Source organism: Lepisma saccharinum, chromosome 30 (genome assembly GCF_977018435.1).
Source record: "Lepisma saccharinum chromosome 30, izLepSacc3.1, whole genome shotgun sequence".
Taxonomy (NCBI): domain Eukaryota; kingdom Metazoa; phylum Arthropoda; class Insecta; order Zygentoma; family Lepismatidae; genus Lepisma; species Lepisma saccharinum.
Genome location: NC_139258.1, coordinates 13880698 through 13906155, shown reverse-complemented (window position 1 = coordinate 13906155; position 25458 = coordinate 13880698). Strand labels below are relative to the sequence as shown.

The window sequence follows — 25458 nt, the reverse complement described above, 5'->3', positions numbered from 1 at the left end:
AGTCCTGAAACCTGCAACAAATCAACTTGGTTAGTTTTCCAACATTTTGGCACCACTTTCACATCTCTACATTGCATATAGCGGATATGAATAAAGTTTGTAATCAGGGAAAGACTTCTGGGACACCCGGTATATATCTTTAACAATGCATTTCTCTACCCATGTTGATGTTTTGTGAGCCCATCTTGAATCCAAACTCTTGTCTTCTTTCACTGTCACAATGACTGTACAAATGAGATTGTAATTGTTGTATGAAATGAAGGATTTGATCATTTGTGCATGTCTTGATGGAAAGTATTACCATATCATACCGTGTATCGTTGACATATCCTAGAAGCTGATAAACGATCTTCTTGTTGCTGTTCCTTAGTATCTTATATATGCCTGTCCATATTTTAAGATAAGTGTGTGTATGTGTGTGTGTGTAAATTGTGAGTGATGCATGAGTGAATAAACAAGTACAATTAGTATTTCCTTGCAACTTGCTGTCAAAATTTCTTGTGTTTTAAATATTTTTAAAAATTATTTCTAACATTCTAGTAACATTAAAATCAGTATTGGTTAAATGTTATTTTGGGCTCATTCCTATAATTTTGAATCACACTTGCATGTAGATAGTGTGAAATGTTTTAATTAGAGGTGTGCAGGATGCGGAATGGGAAATAATTCCCAATTTCAACCGTCGAAAATGACTTCCCAATTTTCGGTGTGTTGAATCATTATTGTGTAGTTTTCCGCACAATAAGTGTTGGAAATTTATTGGAAACGATAGTTTAGTTTCAGAAATGGAAAGAGAAAGCACTTCAGGAAGAAATGGTGTATAGAATTCAAGATTCTCACACTTGGGAAATTTCCCATCCTGACCATCCCACACACTCCTAGTTTTAATTCCAACTTCAAAAACAAAATGTGCGTAACTTTTTATCACTCAGTAAAACTCTTTCATTGCCACTTTACAAATTACAAACTTCATTGTGTGTACTGGTTCATATAAAAGCTAATGAATTGAAGTTTCAAACCTATATTCAACTTCTGGCTTGTGTTATCACCTTAAAATGTTCATCTTAATAACACATTGACGATGATTATAACAGGAGAAGGCAGACGCCCGATATTCTCCCGGCCGGAATTAGAGAAGGCATTTGCAGAGAGACAGAAGCAGGCAATAGAGCAACGAACTGTTTCCTTAGTTGGAGAATCTTCACATGCAGCAGGTAATAATAACACGATATAGATTCCGTAGGCATTGTGAAAATTACTTTATGTAATACCGTCAATGTGTTATGTAAGATTGCCAGTATTGAAATAAACTTAGTGTTTACTACAGGGTGTGAAATCTTGATATGTAACACACAATTAAAAAAAATAGATATTTCCAAAAACAGGATGATTGTCTGTGTTAAATATCTGAAACCCTGAGTGTAGAAGTAAGTACAATAATTATACCTTTTTTCCTGCAGTTTATAGTAATTTTATAATTTCCTCAGTTGTTACCATAACAGTACAAATTTTCTCTTTCTTGGGCAGTTTGAGTGTCAAGTCTGAATTTAGTTGTTATAGTGTTGTAATTTGTATTAAAATATTTGTTTTCATATGTGAGCGATATAATTACACTTAAATCCATTCAGATTATACTTAACTATACGTTATACTTACAAAAGATATTTGTAATATTATTTGTATAAAGTAGTGTCCTTTTAGCATGAATTGGTACTTAATTGGTAAGAACACTTCATATGCAGAACTTTTGTACAGGAAACCACAATATGCATTATTATACCAAATTAGTGTTATTTTATGCCTTACAGAATTTTACCTGCACCAAGAAAAAAGAAGTTTCTTACAAAAGTAACTATGTATTGACAGCTTGTTTTTATTCATGTAACACCACCGAATGAACCCATGTAAATAACAATATTTTTTGACATTTTTTGACTCATATCGTACACTTTGTAACGTTTTGATGTTACTGCAGTTGTCAAAAATCTGAAAGCTCTGATGGTTCCGAGGAAAAATGTTACGCAACTTTTTTTTTCTCCTGGTGATACGAGGGTCACTGTTTATATTTTGAGCCTTGGCAACACTGATTGAAGTAAAGCGCGATTTGACGTTTGCACGGAATCGTCTGGCATTATTGACCATAACGTACTTGAAATGTTTTGTCAATAGCCTCATTTGTGTTGTTTATGTTGCCTTGGAGATTGTGCGACAACAATAAAATGGAATTAACTCGTGAACATTTTCGTGCGATGATTTTTTACGATTTTCGACGTGGATTATCAAGACAAGAGTGCATCGATCAACTTACTTCCACTTTTGGCGATGAAGCCCCATTCTTTGCCACTGTGAAACGCTGGTATAACGAATTTAATCGTGGACGCCATTCGCTCACCGACGAGATTCGCGAAGGTCGTCCAAAATCATTTGTTGTTCAAGAAAACGTTGATGCTGTGCAAAACCTAATACTGCAAGATCGTCATGTGACATACTGCGAGATTGAGGCAACCATAGGCATTAGTTCCACCAGCATATATAAAATATTACATGATCATTTAGCTGTGAGAAAGGTATGTTCTCGTTGGATCCCACACAATTTGACAAAAACTCAAAAAGACGCTCGCGTCAATTGGTGCAAACAAATGCTCAATAAATACAATCGTGGTGCTTCAAAAGACGTATATAAGATTGTAACAGGTGACGAATCATTGATATATGCATATGAGCCGGAACGTAAACAACAGTCGACTGTATGGGTGTTTCAAGATGAACCCAATCCAACAAAAGTTGTTCGCGCTCGAAGCACATCGAAACAAATGGTCGCCTGTTTTTTCGGGAAAACTGGTCATGTGGCAACTGTGCCTTTAGAGGAACGTAGAACGGTCAACTCTGAATGGTACACAACAATTTGTTTGCCAGAGGTCTTCGGTCAAATACGGAAAACAAACAAACGCCGTCGGATCATTCTTCATCAAGACAATGCCAGCTGTTACACATCTTGTCTAACAACCGACTTTATGAACAGTCAAAAAATCGAATTGATGGGTCATCCGCCATACAGTCCTGATTTGGCACCCAATGACTTCTTCTTGTTCCCGAATGTCAAGAATAAATTGCGTGGACAACAATTTTCGTCGGCGGAAGATGCCGTTGATGCGTTCAAAAACCATATTATGGAGGTGTCTCAAGAAGATTGGAAAACTGCTTTGACAAATGGTTCGAACGAATGCAAAAGTGTATTGACCATAAAGGAGAATACTTCGAAAAACAATAAAGCAGTTTTCAATGCCAAATTCCTGTTTTTTCATTGTTAGGCTCAAAATATAAATAGTGACCCTCGTAACAGCACATTTTTCATAGCAGAAAGTAACTGAGATTGTTTAGAGAAATGTGCATATGTAGCATGTTGCATGAATGCATCAGACAATTTTCAGTATCGCTTTAGATTAAGAGCTACTATGTCAGCATAGGGAATTGAATTGTGGAGAATACCGAGCACAGAATTGCCGATATTTGGTGATGAGATCCTCTTATCACTGGGACCCATTTTTTTATGTAATTACATATTTTTTCTTTGTATGTAGCCAAGCAATACTATATACATGAATTTCACATCACATATTTTAATGTATATTTTCCTCACTTTATAGCCAAGCAATACTATATACATGAATTTCACATCACATATTTTGATGTATATTTTTCTCACTTTATTCACGAAACTGTATTTTCTTCTTTGTTCTATTAATTTCAGTGACAACTGCCACCATCCTCATTGGAACTCGCTGTACTGTTGCTTGCACGCCAAGCAACAGTAAAGCAAGTTCCAACGAGGATGGTGGCAGTGGCCACTGAAATTAATAGAGCAATGAAGAAAGGACAGTTTCGTGGATAAAGTGAGTTATAGTTTCTCCATATTTATATACTACCGCGTCTCTTTTTCCCAATTATGAATTATATTTTCCATGTACATTGCAAATTTTTTACATAAAAAAAGTTAATTGCATTAGTTCTTTTGTTTGAAAGTAATTTAAGACCTTAATAGGTCTTAATAATTATAGGTTATAATAATTGGATGTGCTAGAGTAGTTCCACAGTGCTGATATATTTGTGTGACACATTCAAAATCTTAAACTTTGTTAATTTTTACGTGATTATAACAGACACGTCACCTTAATTTCACTAAATCTTTTCAAAAGCCATGAAAATCACACAACAGGAATCAGGCTCAGTGTATAATTATTTCTTCATTACTGCCATATTTCTGAAACAATCCCTGCTTATTTGGGAGTGGTGACCAAATGTCTGCAATCATGATGGAATTTCTGAAAATCTATTTGAAATTAGAAAAGTACAGAATGTTTGAAAACTATAGAAATATCATAGCATATTTTTCATGTATTTCAGTGAATTTTCTCAACCTATAAATATCGCATATTTTCACCATACAAGACTGGGCCTTAGTCAGTGAGATGAGTTCGGGTCTCAAGATTTCTGCGAATGCACTCTTCTGAGATGAGCGAATGAAACCTCAGCTATTTTGTGGGTGACCAATGATATTAAAGGGTTCGTGTTGGAAAACCAGATGACTCCTGCCGAAAGCAAAGTTAAAAAAAAAGTACCAAAATCCTGGCTCGCGAAACAAAAATTATTCTCCAGAACTCACTTCCTTGGCAACCCAAGATGCTCTCATCGTTATTTGTGTCAAAACAAGCTTCACAAGACATTTTGGTAATGGTTTGAATTATATTTTTATCATAGGGACTAGCAGATTTGATTCACCTGGCCACTTCGATGATTTGCCGAGAGGTGATCCTTATTACTCGGGAGATGCGAGAGCCAGGAGTCGATCCCGTGAGCCACATTATGGTAGAAGCAACAGCAGACCGAAGGATTATGAACACAGTTCGTTAAATCAGTCAAGATATTCAGATAGGGACAAGAGAGGAGATGATAGAGGTTTCGATAGGTAAGATGCTTTTATTCCTGTTTGATGTTCTGGTCTCGTCTCGGTTATATTACGATTCAAAAGTTTCTGAAATTTTATTTATATAAAGTTTCTCCATGTTGTCTGCAAGAGCATGAAAAATGGAGGTTGGTAACAAGGGGTAGTATTGTCACCGAAGAGCATCGCTTGAAATTCAGTCACTGATACAGGCCATCAGTGGCATGGCATGCCCAGGGTTTTCAAAAGGGGGAAGGTTATGTATATTTTATTTTAACCAAAGAATCAGTATGCTGACCAAGGCAGAATTTATTTTATTTTAAAACTTAAAACTAAACGTTACATTTCAACCTTCTAGCAAGGTCTTCTTCAGACTCTTTACCAAATACAAATTATTTTTTTATTTTTGTAGTAAGTACTAATTTTACCACCTTTTTCTTTCTTTGACATTCATTTTTTTGGGGGGTGAGAATACTGGTCGAAAGAGGGTTGTATGACCCTTATGGCCTCCCAGGTGGTGTAGTGGTAATGTCATCTTGTAATATTCGCTAAGTAATGAGTATTTAAGTAGCAAGGAATAAAGTTTAGTGCTGTAAAAAGGTTTGCCAATGTGATTAGATTCTATACTTCTTAAAATATTATCTTGTCAAATATAAACAATAAATAATAACTTTGTATTTGTGAGAGGGAAACTAAAATGAAAATAATAACATTATCATGAAAAGTGCAATATTCAAATTTTACAGGAAAAATGTATTCCACATATTTCAAAATTACCTTTGAAATAATGAAATAACTACCATTAAATCATGAAATAAATATATATATATATATATATATTTATTTGTACAAACCTGGTGCAAAATAACAAATAAAAGTTTTGCACAATTCCCTGAATAATTAGACTGAAAGTATCATACAGTATTGTGCAGGTACAGCGAAATACTCTCAGAAAAAGTATCGACTAATATTGATGAGTCAATTCTCACCAATATTCTTGGATACCGATGGGTCAGTATTGATTCAGCCCTGATAATAAATTAGTTTCAATGGTTCGTTTCTTAATGTAGGCTCCAAACCGAAGGCGATATTGTAGACACGGTTTGCCTTATTGGCTTACTGAACACACTTTTTTTTACTTATCCAAACTGTACAGTCGTGCACATTTCTAGATTGTAACTACCACATTGACTATCAATGAGATAATTACAATTCAGAAATGTCTGTGACTGTACTTTCCGTTTATATTCACTGATAGCCAAATTCTTAAAATTCCATTTTTCATGCTCTTTACCCACAAATTGCTAATGTTTTGTACTTGCTTTATATTTCAGTGTATTTCATGCTTGTAAATATGTATAAATTTTTGTTTCTGTTTTTATTTTCAATTCAGTCAGTAATTAATTAACTTCAGTAAATATGTTTGCTATTAGCATACTTCTATTTCCAGTGAGAAAAACATTTTTCTGTAATATATTTTTTAAATGTGCTGAAGTTACTTTCAACAGCTGCTACGAACCATGTATTCTATATACAAAGTGTGTATTGGACTTTTAACAGTATGGACTTAGATGCTCAAATTACCCTAATGGTGTTAGTGAGTGGGAGGTCATGTTAAAAACGTGGTGGCATAAACCATGTGTAATCTGTGATGATCAGTGTCATGTTCCTTGTTCCAGCTTCAACAAGTTCATCGTATTAACGGAATGAAGTGAGATTCAAGTACCCGTTCATCAGTCTGAAGAATCCAGTTAACAGTGTATTTATCCAATTTTTAATTTTTTTTTTTTGTGCGACCAGTGTGAATTCATCAAGGATGGAAGTGTGGATGAAAATGTCATCCATAATAGTGGATGTGTGAGGAGATGGAAGAAGTTACGTGGTGGTAGTAAGTGGAAAATACAAAATGGTTTAATATTCAGTTAGGACAGTTATGGGACACTGTGTTTGACGAACTGTTTTCCAGTATCTCCTCTGAAAGTGGTCGTTCTTCTTGCTCTGTCGTATGGATACGCCATGCCTTATTCCGAATGTGCATGCTTCGTAGTTTTGTGGACAAAAATGTAAAGGATTTGGGAGTGTTACTCAATTTTTTTCTTAACGATAGAACTGTATACATGGATGCAAGTAGGTAAATTTTGTAGTTGTGGGAATGTAGTAAGAAGAATATATAATAATGTGCTCTTTACGTGATATACATTCATTCTGGTATTCTTTTAAAATAAACACACGCGCACACACATACACACACACACACAGACAGAAGTCTTTTGAAACTCACCTTTTTCAAACGTAACATACTTACAATTACAGACATTTTGCTCATAACGTAACTAACTTGCTTTTACAGTTACTTTTTAGATAAGCTATAACTCGCAGTGTGTTTTACATAGCGTCAGTTGAAAGTTGACTGCTCTTTGTTTACTAATAACCAGCTAAAATTTACACTAAGTTATATTGCAACTATGAAAATACGCAGAGATGAAAATTCAGAGTAAATACTTATATTTAAAGAAAAAAATATTTTGAAAACCATTTGCTTGTAATGAATGTATCTACGGAGATTAAGGTTTCATTTCTATTTTTTTAAAGCAAATCATAATTTTATTAATTACTATTGAAATGTAAAGAAAAGTAAGAATGAATGGAGATAAGGGCGAATTCTAGAGAAATGAAATATTATCTTACCTGAGAATTGACCAGTGAGCCAATTCTAGGGAATTGACCTTGAACAAAAAGTTCTCTGGTGTTATTTAGTGCTGCTGAGGCTAATCATGATGAGGTTGGGCGATGATTGGATGAGAAATTGATGAAGGGACACTCACACAAAGAAACACTGGTGTCTGTCCCAGATATTACATGATCTGCCAAGCCCAGATTGGAGTTTATGAACAACAGTTTAAGTCTGAAATAGCATATATCTTCAGGGAAAGTAATCAAGAGCCCACACATAGATTTTCTGTTGTGAAGAGGACCGCGATTCCAGCCAGTGAAAATCCGTAATTCATGTGTGCCAATCAGTCATCTTCCCTGCAAATGAGAGCTATATTTGTTCTCAAAATGTTGAACATAAATTTCAATCTAATGCGGCCGTTATGCTTTCCTACATATGCGTGTATCGTGCAATGTTGAGAGATGATATCTGTTCTGAAATTTTGAGGTATTCTTATTGTATATTCTATAGTGCCTGTGATTTTATGGAAAATTTGTAAAGGAGTAGTTTAGCATGTGTATAAAACAGGGTTTCTAATGTAAGCATGTGCATGTATGGGGTATACTTGTGGGTAAACTTTCTTTTCAACTTCGTTATTCTACTTATGTGAAAACCTCTTTCAAAACTCATACCTTCTATAATTTGTTGAGATCAGTTGCCGTTTAATCTAACAGTTATTAAATATTAGTCGTTACCTAATATTTTATCAATTCACAAAATCCAGCAGGGAAGAAACTGCTGATTAAGCATGCCATTGATCAAGACACCGTCATGAAATTCAGAAGATTGTCAAGTCTAGGTTTCCAGTCTCTGGACTTCAATAATAAATAAGTTTCAAACATCAGCAGAAATAAACCTCTCTGCAGTTAAACGATTTAAATGTTCGTTTTTTTTTATTTCTTGTTTTAAGTCCACTTTATGCACAGAAAGGCTAATTAGGATTGCACCTACAGTTTAAAGTGGGGTCTGAACCACTGTGCCATGTGCCTCCACCAGGTATCAAACCCGGGACTCCTTGATTACAAAGCGACGATGAACTATTTAAATGAAAGTGATTCATACCGATCTTTCATAAGGCCAAACCCTTTTTTTTTCTGATATTTTTGTGAAGCTACTGATTAAGCTCCTTCCAAACATTTACTATAACAAATCTATTATTGTATAAACTTTTGAACTGATGTGTCTTATTAATGTAAACAATATCTAATAATTATAGTGATAGATACGAGAAACTGTCTTCCACTTGTGCTGAAAATATATTATTAAAATACATTATTATTTACTATTTAAACTATTAAGACACACAGTGATTATTTTTATGACCGGTAATGATTCACATAATTCCCTTGTCTTGTGAATTAACATACTTTTCCGAATCAGTCTCAAGATGATGAATTGTTAACAAAACAATCTCACGGTTGCCAGGTCCTCTGTTTTTATATATTGGTTAGGGGTGTGCGGGATCCCAAAAACTCTGGACCGGAATTGGGGAAAAATTTCCCATCTCAATCCCGACTTCGGGAAATGACTTCCCGACTTTTCGGGATCCTGAGCAGTCAGGAAATACCCAATGATCATTAATTCTCGACATTTTCTGCATTGTAAGTGTCTGGAACTTATCGGAAATTGTTAGTTTTTATTCTAGAAATGCAAAAACGATTAATGGAGGTGAAAATGACATGTAGAATTCGAGATTTCGTACACTTCCCGTCCCGACCAAAAAAAATCTGTCCTGCACACCCCTAATGTTTGTATAATTGTGTTTTGTCGAAAAGAAACAGTTAATGCTTTAGTGTCACAAAAACAATTAGCTATCTTGAAAATGAGTCAGCAAATTTTGTGGTCCACAATACAGGACAAATGAAAAGTTTTATAAATATTCTGTTGTAAGAACAATTAATCCACTGTTTTTAAATTAAATAGTGAATAATAATATATAATGATAGTTTCTGTACTTTTTAATAATTGAATCACCAATTCTTTGGTAAATATGAAATATATATAGAAATATTTAATTCCAGTTGTTTGAAATCAAGAGTCATGTACATGGTATGGTACCTATTGTAGCAAAATGTTCTTTGCATTTACCTGTACTGAAAATGTAATATTCATGGTTGCTTTTGATGCTCACAACATTAGTTTCCGATCTCTGACACTTTTTTCCCCACAATTGCCAGTTTTTTCTTCAGCTATTGGAAACCTTATGTAGTTTATAGTGGGGATGTTTGGAATGTGTTTTCTGTATTTATTTTTTTAAAACTTGGACTTATTAGTTATGGTACATTTATATAAATCCTTACTAAAGATCATACAATGACAAATTCATCGCTTCTACTTCATGTCCTAATAAAGAAGTATTTTTAACTCCATGTAGACATTTTTTATATTGAACTTACTGACCTATCGATTTCGGTAACTCACTGTCACTACCCACAGAAGACTGTTGGTTGAAAATTGTAATAAATTTACAACAGTTTTTTTTTTTCCGCAAGAGTTACATGGAATTGTATATTTGTGTGTTGTTCAACTTGCGGCCCCAGTCTGTTATATTTTTGTGATAGAATAAGCTGTGAATTCTAAATTAATAGAGTAAGCTGTGATTTCTAAATTAATAGAATAAGCTGTGAATTCTAAATTAATAGAATAGGCTGTGAATTCTAAATTAATAGAATAGGCTGTGAATTCTAAATTAATAGAATAGGCTGTGAATTCTAAATTAATAGAATAAGCTGTGAATTCTAAATTAATAGAATAAGCTGTGAATTCTAAATTAATAATGGAATTGAATTTGAAATGAACTATCACAGAGTTTGTAAGTTTTGTTTTATGTGCACTACAGATAGGCTAATTGGGACTGGGCCTACAGCTTAAAGTGGAATCTGAACCACTAGGTCCCCTACTAAAGATCGAACCTGGAACCTCTTGATTACACGGTGAGAGTGTTACGACTATACCATCAAGAAGGCCCAAAATGTATTATGGTAGGGCGTCTTGAGAGACCTACGTTCAATCCTTGGGGGTGGTTGATCTAAGTTTGGTCAGAATTTTTCCTGCTTTGTCTCTGCATAAAGTGGCTCTTGGGCTCACCCAGCCTCATATCAATGGGTACGTTGGGGGGTAAAAGCAGCCAGAGCACGGTGCTGATCACACCTCCAAAATGACAGAGATCGAAAATGCATGGGGAACTTACCTTTACCAATTCTTACTATAGCTGTGCCAGAAACAGACACTGTTTTGGTAACTCCATTGAATGACCTATAGTTAGTGCATTTGTGTGTTCACAATGTGTAACAGGCAAGAAATGTATTCTTAGTTTTCAATGGGCCACACAAAAATAGATAAAAATATACTTTACACTTGACAGTATTGACAAACATAAGGAATATTTGTAGCAGAAATCCTGAAGATATAATATTATTAAAATACACTATCATTAAACGAAATGTTATATTTCACAATAAATATTCTGTGAGATCTTTAGTATGGGTTTATTGTCTAATAGTTTTAAATATTAGTTAAATTCCGATGTGCTTTATGCCTATATATGTACAAACACTATTTTTATTAGTAGTTCTGGCATGTGTGTCTTTTGTACACATTAATTTGGGAATGAGTTAAAAAAAATATTTGCCTGAACTAATAAAACACAATTTCTAAATGTGTTTTCTGTAAAAATAAGTTAATCATTGCAGTTTTACGTTATCTGTTACATGAACTTCAGTCGTTACTTCTATTTTTACTGTTTCTCATCTTCTACCTCTTATAAATTACATGTAATATCAATCAGAAAAAAATATAAAGAGCAGAATAGAAATCAATATTTGTGCAAAATGTTTATTTCTTGCAGTCATTGTACTAAATACAATATTTTTATATTTTTCTTATTACTAGATCTGTGGGAAGAAATACTTTTATAATTCTTTAGAGTGTGAAATAAGTGAATGATATACAGGGTAGTTATAAAGTTTTGTTCATATTTAAAAATAGTTGTATAACTACTTGTAAAACGCATAAACAGGCTTTGATTATTGTTGGGAAGCATTGGCTGCGAGCGTTTCCTCTAACTTAACTTTTTGTGCGAGATATATCCATTCAATTTTTAGTGTTACAACGTATTTAATTTTTTTAATTCTGACATGTCTTTATTTACAAGCTCTTCTTTCTACTGTTCCTGATCGTTCTTATTGTTCTTCTTTACCATATTTACTTCCATGCTCATATAAATATCTCTTCGTGCTGTGATAGCAGTCCGAACTAACAGAGAGAAGATTTTTAAGAGTATTAAAGGCAAGATATGTAGTTAGGCAACACCCATGTTCCTTTATGATCGAAAAGGGAATCTTGTTCCCCCTAACAAACAACTTGCTATTTATTATCTACATATTTTTCTGCTCGTTCTTCAGTTTCTCTACATCTTTTCTTGATTTCTTTCATTTATAACAATATTTCCTCTTGACGATGTTGTTGATAGGCAATGAACAAGCCATTCCATATTTTGAAATTATGGATAGTTCTCCTTGAAAGTCCTGCTTCATTATTTGCTCTGTTTTTGCAGACATGACGATGATTTAAGACACGAGCTAAACTTTCGCCGTGGAGATGGACGCCATTATTCAGGAGAGAGGAGAAGCTATGAGCGTTTCCACGATTATGGTGATTTGGATAGGCAAGTAGACGGACTTTTTATTTATTTATTTATTTTAACGCTGGGAGGCCTGTTGGTTTCCTTGTAGGGGGTGGATGGCTCATCCTGGCCATCTTTCATTCTCTTAAACCTCTGAACACACGGGGTTGTGCTCCGACATGGCAACTGCACGTACTTCTGCCACCTGCCTAATTTTGTGGTCGTGCGTTTAGTCAAGTTGATTTCTTTACTATAAATGCCAGTGATTGCCAAGGCTGTTTTGAGCTGGACATTTGAAATTACCGTATTTATGCATGTATAATGCGCACCCTGGTTTTTGATGGAGAAAAGTGACAAATCAATTATATCTCGAAGATAATGTGCAGTATAATCCAGTTTCAAGAAATGGCTTTCTTAGTTGTAGGTCGTACAGCTATTGTTATATAGCATAAATTTTGTCTACTTACGTAAGTGAGTATATATTCATTGTAAACTACGTTTCGGAAGCTTTACTGCTTCCTTCTTCAGGTGGTTGTATTTTAGGCTCGGAACATCAAGCCACGTCGGAGAAGTGTCATGCGAGGATACCACTCAAGCTCACCGTGTTGGTGACTTTAACTTGTTTTATCGTGAGTTTTAAGGGTTTTTGGTACTATTATCGTATGGGTGAAACACCTACGAATCATATATTTCGGACTTCTTTACATTGCTAACGTGTTGCGGTACATTTCTTAAGGCGAAATAATGCATTTCTAACTAAGATAATGTTTATTTTCTCTATTTACGAGTACTTACTGTTACTTGTTGTTTCGAATCTGTAACACATTATGGCCGTCATAGCATACAGGTTTAGGGAGCGTTCTGAGAGTGTTTTGTCGATTTATGCAGTGGTGCAACCTCGTTCACCGGAAAATATCTACTTTCATGCCCCTATTTGAAATTATGCTAATACGTCGCATTTACATGTAGAACTGGTAAAATAACCTTGCGATTTACCACGTTCATTGTCCATACACAGCAATTCGGAACCATCTTTCTTTCGCAATTCGTTAATGCTCTTCTTTTACGCACAACACTCTTGCAACCTTGAATATTGACGTCAGACGAGGAATGCCTACGTGGTTAGGTTAGGCCTGTTAGGTTAGGTTCCATTAGCATAAATACAAAGAAAAAATAATATTTTCGCTAAGAGACGCGTTACCTTTGTATTGCCTAACATGAAAAAGGTCTCTCCTGCGACGTCAGAACACAATGTTGCTAGAGTGTTGTGCGATAAGTGACACCCATTCGGGTCGGAACCATCTTTCTTTCGAAATTTGTTAATGCTCTTCCTTTACGCACAACCATCTTGCAACCTTGAATATTGACGTCAAACGAGGAATGCCTACGTGGTTAGGTTAGGCCTGTTGGGTTAGGTTCCATTAGCATAGATACAAAGAAAAATTATTATTTTCGCTAAGAGATGCGTTAGCTTGTATTGCCTAACATGAAAAGGATCTTTCCTGTGACGTCAGAACACAATGTTGCTACAGTGTTGTGCGATAAGTGACACCCATTCGGGTCGGAACCATCTTTCTTTCGTAATTCGTTAATTCTCTTCCTTTACGCACAACAATCTTGCAACCTTGAATATTGACGTCAGACGAGGAATGCCTACGTGGTTAGGTTAGGCCTGTTAGGTTAGGTTCCATTAGCATAAATACAAAGAAAAATTGTAAAAACAGCTCTCTCCTGTGACGTCCGAACACAATGTTGCTACAATGTTGTGCGATAAGTGACACCCATTCGGGGGAAAATGGCTTGTTCCGAACTCGACAGGTGGTTCTAGTGAAAACACGGCGAGGCTGAAACACTGGCTACGGGGTTGCATCGTCTTAACACACGGAACATTGCACTCTCATGCAAAAAGCAAATGGCGGGAGCAGAAACAGCGTGTCGGACAGAGATTTTCGCAGAAAACAAAACGCATTCACATTAAAATGGATCAAATCTACATTCAGGAACTTCCAAAACGCTCAAGAAAATGATTTCCGTAAGTACTTTCTCCTGTAAATTTGAAGGAATCCGTTTTACCCATACGATAATGTTACCGGGTTTTTAACAAAGGTAGTTTTAAATCTGTATGTGTCGAGCACCATGAAGTGTTTTTAACCCCAACCTTTTACCAGTATCCTCGCATGACACTTCTCCGATTTGGCTTGATGTTCCGAGCCTAAAATACAACCACCTGAAGAAGCAAGCAGTAAAACTTCCGAAACTTAGTTTACAACAAATATATACTCACTTACGTAAGTAGACGAAATGTAATACTCTAAGTTATTGTTATGCCGATCAAGGGTGAATTACATCATACCTATTCAATGAATCACTTGTTGCTATGTGGACCAAGAGGAGAATAATATCACTTGTGTATGCAATGAGTCACCAACCCACACCACCTCCCCCCTCTCCCTCCACTGTGTTTAGCGTCCCAAAACTTTCTCTCTTTAACCACCTTATTTATTCTGTAATAGTAGACAGCGAGATCAAAATTACATTATGGATTTGCAGTGCTCAGGAAGTTATTTTCTATTATTTCTTGCCCAACAAGTACAGCTGTTACACATCCCATGTGCCGGGAGGTGCATTCTCAAATTCCGCCAGAATGGCACTGCTTTTTTTTGGTGTCGCAGAACATGACATTACAAAGTGAAAAATCGTGGGAAATGGCCTTCAAACATTTATAGGTGGTTTTCCTCATTTATACAAGACACATTCATGACCCTCAAACTAGCAGTTAGCAGCCCAAGATTTCTTCCATTAAAGCACTTACACATGCCATATATATAATATTAATTGGCCATTAATACATTGTAATTAATATTTTATTTTTCCTTATATTTTCTTTCATCCAAAGTACCATGAAAATCAGATCGTTCCTTCATTTTGTGATTAAGTTATTTCAACCGCATTTCACATTAGTGTCACTATCTTGAATGTTACTGTTGCCATATTCAGAAACTGCAGGATTTAAGCTTTACAACGATATGTAACATGATAGGATTCTGTAAACATGAAAAATCAATGCAAGTGTCACAATCATGGAATGACCCTGTACAGTTTCATGTTGCCCGTCCAAATTTTTCCGTGCATAATACACACCCCAGTTTTTGGGGGCAAAAGTTTTGTAGAAAAGTGCGCATTATACATGCGTAAATTCCGTATGTACTATTTGAAATAATTTTATACTTTGGATACTAATGATTGATAAATAGATTGATTAAGTCTAATTTACTTTGCATTTATGTCACTTTTGGCTAATTGCAAAGATGAGTGATGATATGATGAAGGAACATTGACAAAGAACACTCGTACCCAGGCTGGGATTCGAACCTGGAACTCCTGTCATCGTAGTATGCTGTGGTTTGGAATCCTTTCAAGGGACTGCACAGAGATATTGATGTCGTTTAGAAATTCTTGGACACTAACCATGAAGGCGAGAAAAAACATGACGTGTCCTCAATGCCACTTCCCTGAAGCATGGCATTCAAGGACGTGTGTTTCATTTGATCGTGTAGAGATAGCTTAACAAATGCTTGCACAAAAGTTGGGCATATATATCATATATATACCGCATATATATCAGTCTATAATGCCATGTTAATAAAAGACATGCATGAGTTGATAATTAGAAAATTGTCACAATACATAATTTTCCCAGAAATGTTTGTAAATACCGTATTTACTCACGTATGATGCACACTTTTTTCCGAAATTTTTGCCCCCAAAAACTGTTGTGCGTATTGCAATAATGCATGAAACCGTACAGGGTCGGTCATTCCATGATTTTGGGACACTTGCATTGATTTTTCGTGTTTACGGAACCCTATCATGTTATATATCGTTGTAAAGCTTGAATTCTGCAGTTTCTGAATATGGCAACAGTAACATTCAAGATAGTGACACTAATGTGAAATGCGGTTGAAATAACTTAATCACAAAATGAAGGAACGATCTGATTTTCATGGTACTTTGGATGAAAGAAAATATAAGGAAAAATAAAATATTAATTACAATGTATTAATGGCCAATTAATATTATATATATATGGCATGTGTAAGTGGCTTAATAGAAGAAATCTTGGGCTGCTAACTGCTAGTTTGAGGGTCATGATTGTGCCTTGTATAAATGTTACATTAGTCACAGAAAGAAAAAAGTATATATTTTGAAAAAGTAGGAATGAGCAATTGAATAGGTATGACGTCATTCACTCTTGATCATCATAGCAACAGATTTACATACAACTAAGAAAGCCATTTCTTGAAACTGGATTGTACTGTGCATTATATAAGAGATATAATTTTTTGTCACTTTTACCCATCCAAAACCAGAGTGCGCATTATACACGCGTAAATACGGTAATATGAAATAGTGCAATTTTTGATTATTTTCTTGTCAATTTCTTTGTTATTTTGTTACTTTTAATTATTATTTTTTAATATCTTTTTGCTTATTATTATGTTTTCATTGTTGACAATTTCAGTGTAAAATGGCCACCTGTGCTGTATCTGAAATTTTCTCAATAAATAAATAAAAGTTGTCCCATTTTGGTGTTGGTGAAAATACCCAATTTGTTATATTTGTTCCCTCTGTGTTTTAGGGAGCACCTGAACTAACACAAAGGTGTCCACATTGCTCATTTTCCAATGGTTCAAATGATTAGAGGCACATATGTTTAGTAAATAAAAAAGCAAAATTTTGGGTTTAAAAGCGGTAAATAAATTAAATTTGCTGTTATAGCGGTGAAAAAGCGGTATATAAAATGACATTTTGGTTTTAAAATTGTGAATATAATCCTAAATTTGATTTAAAAACTGCACTTACTACACCAAATAAACATATTCCTTCTAATAACACATTTATTTCGTTACCAGAATATTAAGTTTATTCGTGTATAGAGAGGTCCATTTATGCTTCTCAAATATTTACAACAGAATTAATCAATTTTCCGTGAATTGCATAACTCGCAGGATAATTCTGACTCCAGAAAGTGTCGAGTCTGTAAATAAACTCTACATTTCGTGTTTGAGTCGTATTTCGCATTTTGCAGTTCATTTCGCATTATTTCGTGACAAAACAGGGCAGTAAAATGCACCTCCCACCTATCAGAAACATGAAAAAATTAACATTACAATGTGTTATTTCACATTTTGTGTTTTCGTCAAAAACTAAATATGCATGCCTCTATCGATGATGCTTGATCACCATAACACTTCATGCAATTGACAATGAATTTTAGTGGGATGACACATTTTACTGATGGAAACCTGCGTCGGAACTTCCACTTTGGATGCTGCTTCGAACAGACATGACAATATTCTCAGCTGCTAACACTGTGTAACAAAGGTTTTCTTTCCTGGATGGTATGTAGTGACCATAATACCCCTCGGTACCCTGATGTAGGAGCGCAAGTGCATTTGTTTGTATCAGCCTCCATTTTCCCGCAAATGGGAAAAAAGGGATTTTTAAAATACGAAATTTCCCTATTTCAAGGTGGCAACACTTCCCCTTGTGGAGTTACAACACTGCGTGAAAATCCGTATCAGAAGCCGGTGGTACATTACTGAGAGTGTGTTTGTGTGTTGTTTATCATTGTTGTTCTGGATGTTTGTCTGTTCCGAGAACTCTTGTATGAGTATGAGTTCACACAGTGTTAATGTACTGATCAGAAGGTACTTAAAGCTGGACTTGCAGCACAAAGATTTCAATTCGTTGCTACGTGTGACTGTTAGATATTCCTGTTCGGATGTGACAAGTATCTCCGGTTCTGACATTGTATGTGTTTGATGTATCTTTACTGTAAGTCATGCCAAGAAGTTGTGTAAATAACCCAAACAAGTTCTATTACATATGTGGAAGAGTGACTGTTAAGTCCAATGTTACTCACCTGACACCTGCTGTGAAAAAGGCTTATGAATTGTACTTTTCCTGCAAAGTCGGGAACCAGGATAAAAAAAAAACCTTTGCTGTCTACCTTCGGGGATGGTTGAATGGAACACACAAGGCAATGCCATTTGCCGTGCCAATGGTGTGGCGTGAGCCACAAGACCACACCACAGACTGTTATTTTTGTTTAACAAACATTCGTGGAATAACCGCAAAAACAAACAAGTCAATCAACTATCCATGTGTACCTTCTGCTATTAGGCCTGTTCCACACTGTGATGAGTTACCTGTTCCTGTGCCACCAAATGCTTGGACGTTGAGTGACTGATACTGAACGTGAATCCGAAAGTGAAGGAAGTGAAGATCCTGTGGATGTGGGGAACGCAAAGGAATATGCCAAACAGAACTAAATGATCTCGTGAGAGATCTGCAATTGTCCAAATCACAGGCTGAACTATTAGCTTCCAGACTACAAGGTTGGAACCTTTTGGGAAAGGACACGAAAGTAACAATGTATCGCTGTCGTGGAAGTGATCTAGTGATTTTTTTCAGCTGTCGGGAAGGTTTGGTGTACTACAGATGTGTGTGGACTTATGTCTGCATTAAACATTGAGTATGACATGAATCAATGGAGTTTATTTATTGATTCTTCGAAATGCAGTCTTAAAGCTGTGTTATTACACAATGGCAATAGTCACCCTGCTATTCCAGTCGCCTATGCTGTAGGTATGAAAGAATCATACCAAAATATGAAGCTTTTGCTTGACAGAATGAAGTATGCGGATCATCCTTGGCACATTTGTTCTGATTTTAAGCTTCTTGGTCTGCTTTTGGGAATGCAGTCAGGATATACAAAACACTGTTGTTTTCTGTGTGAATGGGATAGCAGGGCGAAAGAGAAACACTATCGTGTGAAACACTGACCCACAAGAAAGTCGATGGTTCCTGGACAGAAAAGTGTTAGTTACACGCCTCTTGTTAATCCAAAAAATGTGTACTTACCACCATTACACATAAAATGAGGATTAATGAAGGTGTTTGTGAAGGCACTAGATAAAGAGGGTGGTGGTTTCCAGTACCTAAAGACAATATTTCCACATATCACAGGTGGAAAGTTAAAGGAAGGAATCATCGTCGGACCACAGATTAGAGAACTCATTAAACATTCAACATTCGACGAAATCCTGCATGAAAACGAGAAAAGAGCGTGGGTTGCACTGAAGAATGTCATAACAAATTTCCTTGGAAACCGAAAATCTGAACATTATGCCGAACTTGTAGAAGAACTGCTATTGAGCTTTCATGCAATGGGTTGTCACATGTCCCTAAAGCTTCATTATTTACACAGTCACTTAGACTTCTTCCCAGAAAACGTAGGTGCTGAATCAGATGAACATGGTGAACGATTTCATCAAACCATTCGTGTCTTGGAAGAAAGGTACAAGGGAAAGTGTGGCATTACTATATTAGCTGACTATTGTTAGAGCTTGAAACGAGAAAACGAGGGTGCTCAGTACAAACGAAAGTGCCGATAAGACCACCTTGAACATCTTTATACATGTTACTTTATGTATCATCCTTGGATCATTACTTAATTTGATCTGTATTGTTACTTCTGATACCTATTGGTGTAATACATAACATATTTTGTTCATAATATATATTTGTAGTTCTTGAATTGATGTTAATTTCATTTAGGCGTTTACGTAGGTACCTTTGGCTCAGGGTGGGATAAGGTAGCAGCTAGGGATGTGGGACAGGGGTCGGACAGGGTACATATTTCGGTACCGGTACTGGTATTTATGCAGATCGATAGCAATGTCGTCATGTAATCTTTGCTTCTTGTACTGTGTAATTTCAAAAACGAATTACTTTTAGTTTCATTCTTCGTTACATCCCATGTCCTGCAGTGCTTCAAATAGCATAGCATTTACATTACATAATAAAATTTTCAACTATTATTTCTTGAAATCGGAGGCTGATACAGGAATTTCAGTTACACCACTGTAATCAGCGTGACAATTTCTATCGGAAACAGTTGCATTCATTTCGGAAAGAGAAAAAAGTTGTAAATTTGTTACACAGTGTAATCGGTGAATTCTCCCTACTAACTTGAAGATATTACTGGACTGTGAAACAAAAGTATAGCCAGGTTGCCAGTAACTTTCATCAAAATGCATATTTTACACACACACACGCTTGCACGTGCACACACAAAAAAAATAATCGAACAAACTTTTTTATTATTCTTGCTTGTATGAGGGGCATATTGAGAGTAATGAGCAACAATTTTTCATGAACTCAGTTTTGGTTCATCCAACATTTTGAAACAACTGCCTGTGCTCACGTAATTGAAGCTAATGACGTGACACTACCTCAACGTGTTCAATAAAGTTTGTATTTTGTTTGCATGTATTTATGGATTCTGATTTTTGAAAAACTGTTGCTCCTTGCTTTTAGTATGCCCCTCGTATATTGAATTGCAATATATCCACGATGATGTGACAACTATCTACCATGTGACCATATTGTATATTAATTTTTACAGAAGCTCTAATGATTTGAGAATGAGAATAAATGAGAAGAGGACTGAGCGACAGGATATTCCTCGTGACATTCATAGACCAACAGTGGAAAGAGATGATGATATGAGAGGACGTATGAATGAAAGAAGAGGAATGTATCCGGAACCCAGTTCGGACAGAAGACATGGTGAGTTCTTTTTCTCGAACAAGTTAAATCATTAACAGACTCAGTTTGAATGAAATGGCAAGGATGTCAATTGGCAGGGAAGTCCAGGAATTGTGCCTGAATATTCTTCAGACATGAAAAGTGGCCACGTGTAATTAATAATGCAAATTTTATTTTTTTCTTTAAACTTCAGTTTCATCGAAGGTTTATTTGAATATGAGACACAGTTGCTCGGAGGAAAGGGGGTGAGGGGGACACTTCATTTTAGATAACAAAAAGGGCAGTAGGGACAATCATTATGTACTCTTTCCTTAAAGAACAGTTTAGTATTACTTGGATCTCTGTTCTAGAGTTTCAAAGAGGAGGGTGATCACTGTTTAACATGAAAAAGGGTGATTGGTATTAACGCTTGAGTAATTCATTAGCATACTGATAAAGTGCAAATTGCTCACAATCGAATATCAACTAAAGGTTAAAAGATTAAAAATCAGTAACTTACGTGTGTGATCATGAGATTGAACAACGTTTCGAAGGTTATACTACCTCCGTCTTCAGGTTAATGCGATGTTTTCAGACACCTGACATGGTGCCTCGTTGTTAAAGTGTTGGTTGAGGATTTAGGTCAAAAGGTATAGGAAAGAACACTTACTCAAGAAGATGATGTAAAATATACATACTTAAAACCGTTCAATACTCTATTAAAACAAAAGAATGTTCAAGGTTGTTGAAGGCAAACTGCTGATCTGTGCAGTCTACAGTTTTTAATAGTTCATTCACCGTGTCCTGCATGCGCACTGCAGGTGAAAACCTATGGATGTGACCCTTACTACGTCTCAGTGTTCCTTGTAGCCTTGATGCAAGTCACGGTGCCCCCTGACGGTGAGGATAGGAACTATGCAAATTACGTAATATTAGTAGAACACGTCGTACCTTTTACGTGATTCAAAGACACCTACAGTATGAAGTACAGTGATTTCCAATAACGTCATGTACATTTCGATTAGGGATGGTTTCCTCGAGTTCAAAAGGGTGATCTCAGTCTTGTCTCGTTTACTAGGTGGCCATCTCGAAAACGTCTCGAGGGTGGTGGTCTCGTTCTCGTCTCGTCTGCAGAGAGGCGGTCTCGTTCTCATCTCGGTCTCGAATTCGAGACGATGGTCGTGTCTTGGGCTCGGTACCTTCCCTAGTTTTGATTATCAATATGTACTTATGTACGTAGGTATCGTGCCTACATCCTGCATTCACACCACAACACTAGTGTGTCACAGTGCCCAAGTGGTAAAGTTTTCGGCTTTCATTCAGTAGGTTGAGGGTTCAACTCCCGTGACCATCGGAAAACACAATTCATTTGGTATTGTTTCTCTCATCTTACGTATTCTCTTTTTTGTACAGGTGTTTCTTCCGTCACAAAGGTGGGATGGAGGCTTTTTCATAGGCCCTCGTCGATTCCCTTCAAACATCATACTCTTTCCATCTTTTACAAACTACCAACCACAGCTAAACACTGTTTTCCCATGACATTCGTCAGCCGACGAGCATTTTGCTTGCATTCTAATGTTAGTGTTGCTATGCCTATTGCCCCTCCAGCAATGCAACCATGCTAAAATTATCCCGATTTCGTCTATCATGTTCCCGTAATTGTGAATAGTATCTGGATATCATGTAATTGACGTCCACCTGCTACCTCGGATATCCCTTTCACGTATTCTTTCTACGGGGGACCGCATTTCCTATGGGGAGTCCCTTCTGCATAGGTCCCACAGATCTCCCATGGTGTGTTTCTAGTAGAGTGCATAACATTCCTTTATGATTTCTTTGGAACCGCCTTTCTAACTGCCATAGTACTTGTCCTACAGAGGTGTGAACTGTACTTTCCCACACTTTCGGTGGTGTCTAGCTCTCGGAAAAGTGGAAGAGGAACTTTCATCTGGGCTTGACACGATGCATCTCTGGTTTCATTTATGACCATCACTTATGATACACCCTGTATATTTGTGTGTGGGGGGGGGGGGTGAGAGGTGGTAATACGTAAGGTTAAAATAGAGAAAACATCTGCTTGTACCCTTGAATTTTTGGAAAGTTTGCCTTGAAAACTGGGAATTATACTTGAATTTTATCATGGTCCTAGAGTGGTCACCCTTAGTTCTGTTGTAACAGTTGGTATTGTTTTTTGCCTTAGTTTTTTGTAGAATCCTGGAATTATGTTGAAATTTGTGTGTCGTAGAGTACCCATCCTACTGACGTACAGTTTGAACCATGGCTAACCCATAAGTTTTTATAGATTAACACAGTAGCATTGATAATTTGAGCAATGACGGTGTTTTGCCTCGAAGATCCTGGTTACGTTGATGCCAACTGACGAACTTGGTGAATAGTTTTTTTCTGGATATCGGATAGTTTTGTATCCAGATTATCCAATATCTGGATTAGCTGGATATTCGGATTATCTGAAATGTCCAGATATCCGAATGTGTACATTATTCAGACAGTTTTATCATTCATCTGTTTTATGGACTATCTACATATTATTTTATTTGTCATGTTTACATTTGACTATGCATTTTCTAGAAATCCTTCATCAAATCTATACAATATTGATAGCTGAAATAGTAGGATTACCTGGATATCCATACTATCCACATATTCACATTATCCAGATATTGCATCTGATTACTGTTGAAGGTCCATAATATGCGCTATAGAATCTGATGCAGAAATAGTATTTAGTTAGAGTATTGTTTGCCTTCGGGAGTTCTGATTTCTATATTCATGTGCTGTAGATTACTCCGTGTTTCTTCACTAACATTTTCAGTTTCATAAAGTACATTTCGTTACGTTTCTGATAGGGTGAAGCACGTATGAAAGGAAATGTGATATGTAGAGGCACATATTTTTGGTAAATAAAAAAGTGAAATTTCGGTACAAAAACAGTCAGTTTCGGGTTCAAAAGCGGTAAATAAAATGAAATTTCGCTGTTATAGCGGTGAAAAAGCACCATATAAAATGACATTTTGGTTTTAAAAAAACGTGAATATAATCCCAAATTAAAAACTGCACTGTTCCACAAAATAAACATATCCCTTCTAATAGCACGTTCAATCATTACCAGAATATTAAGTTTATTCCTGTGTAAAGGGGTCCATTTTTGCTTCTCAAATATTTACAACAGAATTAATCAATTTTCCGTGAATTGCATAACTCGCAGAATAATTCTGACTTCAGAAAGTGTCGTGTCTGTATATAAACGGTAAATTTCGTGTTTAAGAGTCTATTTCGCAGTTCATTTTGCATCATTTCGTGACAAGACAGGGTAGGAAAATGCACCTCATATCTTTCAGAAACATGAAAAATTAACATTACAATGTGTTATTTCACATTTCGTGTTTTCGTCAAAAACGAAATATGCATGCCTCTAGTAATATGTAAAGTGCAAACACACTTACATTTCTCTTGGTTTAAAATTCAATAATTTGTATAGGCAAAAATAGCAAACATATTGTGTAGAAAAAGATGCAAAACACTAATCATGTTAAACTGTAGAGCGGGGGTTCGTAATCTTTTTCGTTTTATGGTGTCCTTACTGTTTCCAAGATTTTCCCGCAGTGTCCAAGTCAGAATGTAGGCCTAACACTTGCAATGCTCAATTAGTGTGGTTAGGTTGCTTGCCTTTAGTTAAAAAATACACATTTCAAATTCAGAAACATTTTATGTGTAAAAAGTACTAAATAAGCACATATTTGGAAGAATCATATCATTTCAGTGAATATATTGGAACATTTCAAGATGCCCCCATAAGCTAGCCACGGTGCTTCAGGGCGCTGCGGCACACACTTTGGAAACCACTGCCATAGAGTCATTATCATTAAACTAAATAAACATGGCAGCTGATATTTTGCAAACTTATCGTTAAAAAAATCCAAAATTCAGCTACAAAGTCTAGAAAATATTTTAACTTACAGTTATAGAGTACATCCAGAATATTATATTTTCACTGGAAGAAAAGTTATTGAAATTATTAGTTTCATTAACACACTCAAACAAACATACTAGGGATGGGACCGATTAATCGGTACTCTATCAGTATCGGCCGATATAGGCATATCAGTGTATCGGTAAAATTACCGATTATTTTACTGATCTGATATATCGATAAATATCTGTTAATTTATTGCAAAATTCTGCCATTTTGTTCTAATTTTTATGGATAATCTCCATGCCCTTATTTCTAAAAAAGTAAATGTATAAATATGCAATTTATTTTTCACTGCAGTCACCTTGAAACACACATTTATTAAGGAGGTCAATGAACCTTTCAGGTTCTTCAAGGACCATTTCTAATTTTATATCGGATCAGTAGAATATCAGTTATCGGTATCGGTAAATTTTATATCTGTACTTTATCGGTATTGGCCAATATTTCATATCGGCCCGTCCCTAGTTCATACCAATACCAGAAACGAAAAAATCTATATGTACATGTGTTTTTTTTTTATTTGCTTTAATCAAACTGTTCAAATATTTTACAGGGCCGTTTACGAAAGAATACAAATTTACTTATTTTCA

General features: G+C 35.8%; 1 protein-coding gene across 4 annotated transcripts in view; it reads left to right on the top strand.

Moving 5' to 3' along the window:
• LOC145982010 (uncharacterized) overlaps positions 1-25458 on the top strand; it is a 104401-nt gene that overhangs the window by 63487 nt on the left and 15456 nt on the right. For all 4 annotated transcript variants that reach the window (XR_014441012.1, XR_014441011.1, XM_083115555.1 and 1 more), the window contains 4 exons: positions 1095-1214; positions 4759-4966; positions 12211-12321; positions 20753-20916. Coding sequence is in view for 2 of the 4 variants with exons in the window: in XM_083115555.1 (XP_082971681.1) it covers positions 1095-1214; positions 4759-4966; positions 12211-12321; positions 20753-20916 (603 nt within the window). In the remaining 2 variants the exon portion in view is untranslated. The remainder of the gene's footprint in view (positions 1-1094; positions 1215-4758; positions 4967-12210; positions 12322-20752; positions 20917-25458) is intronic.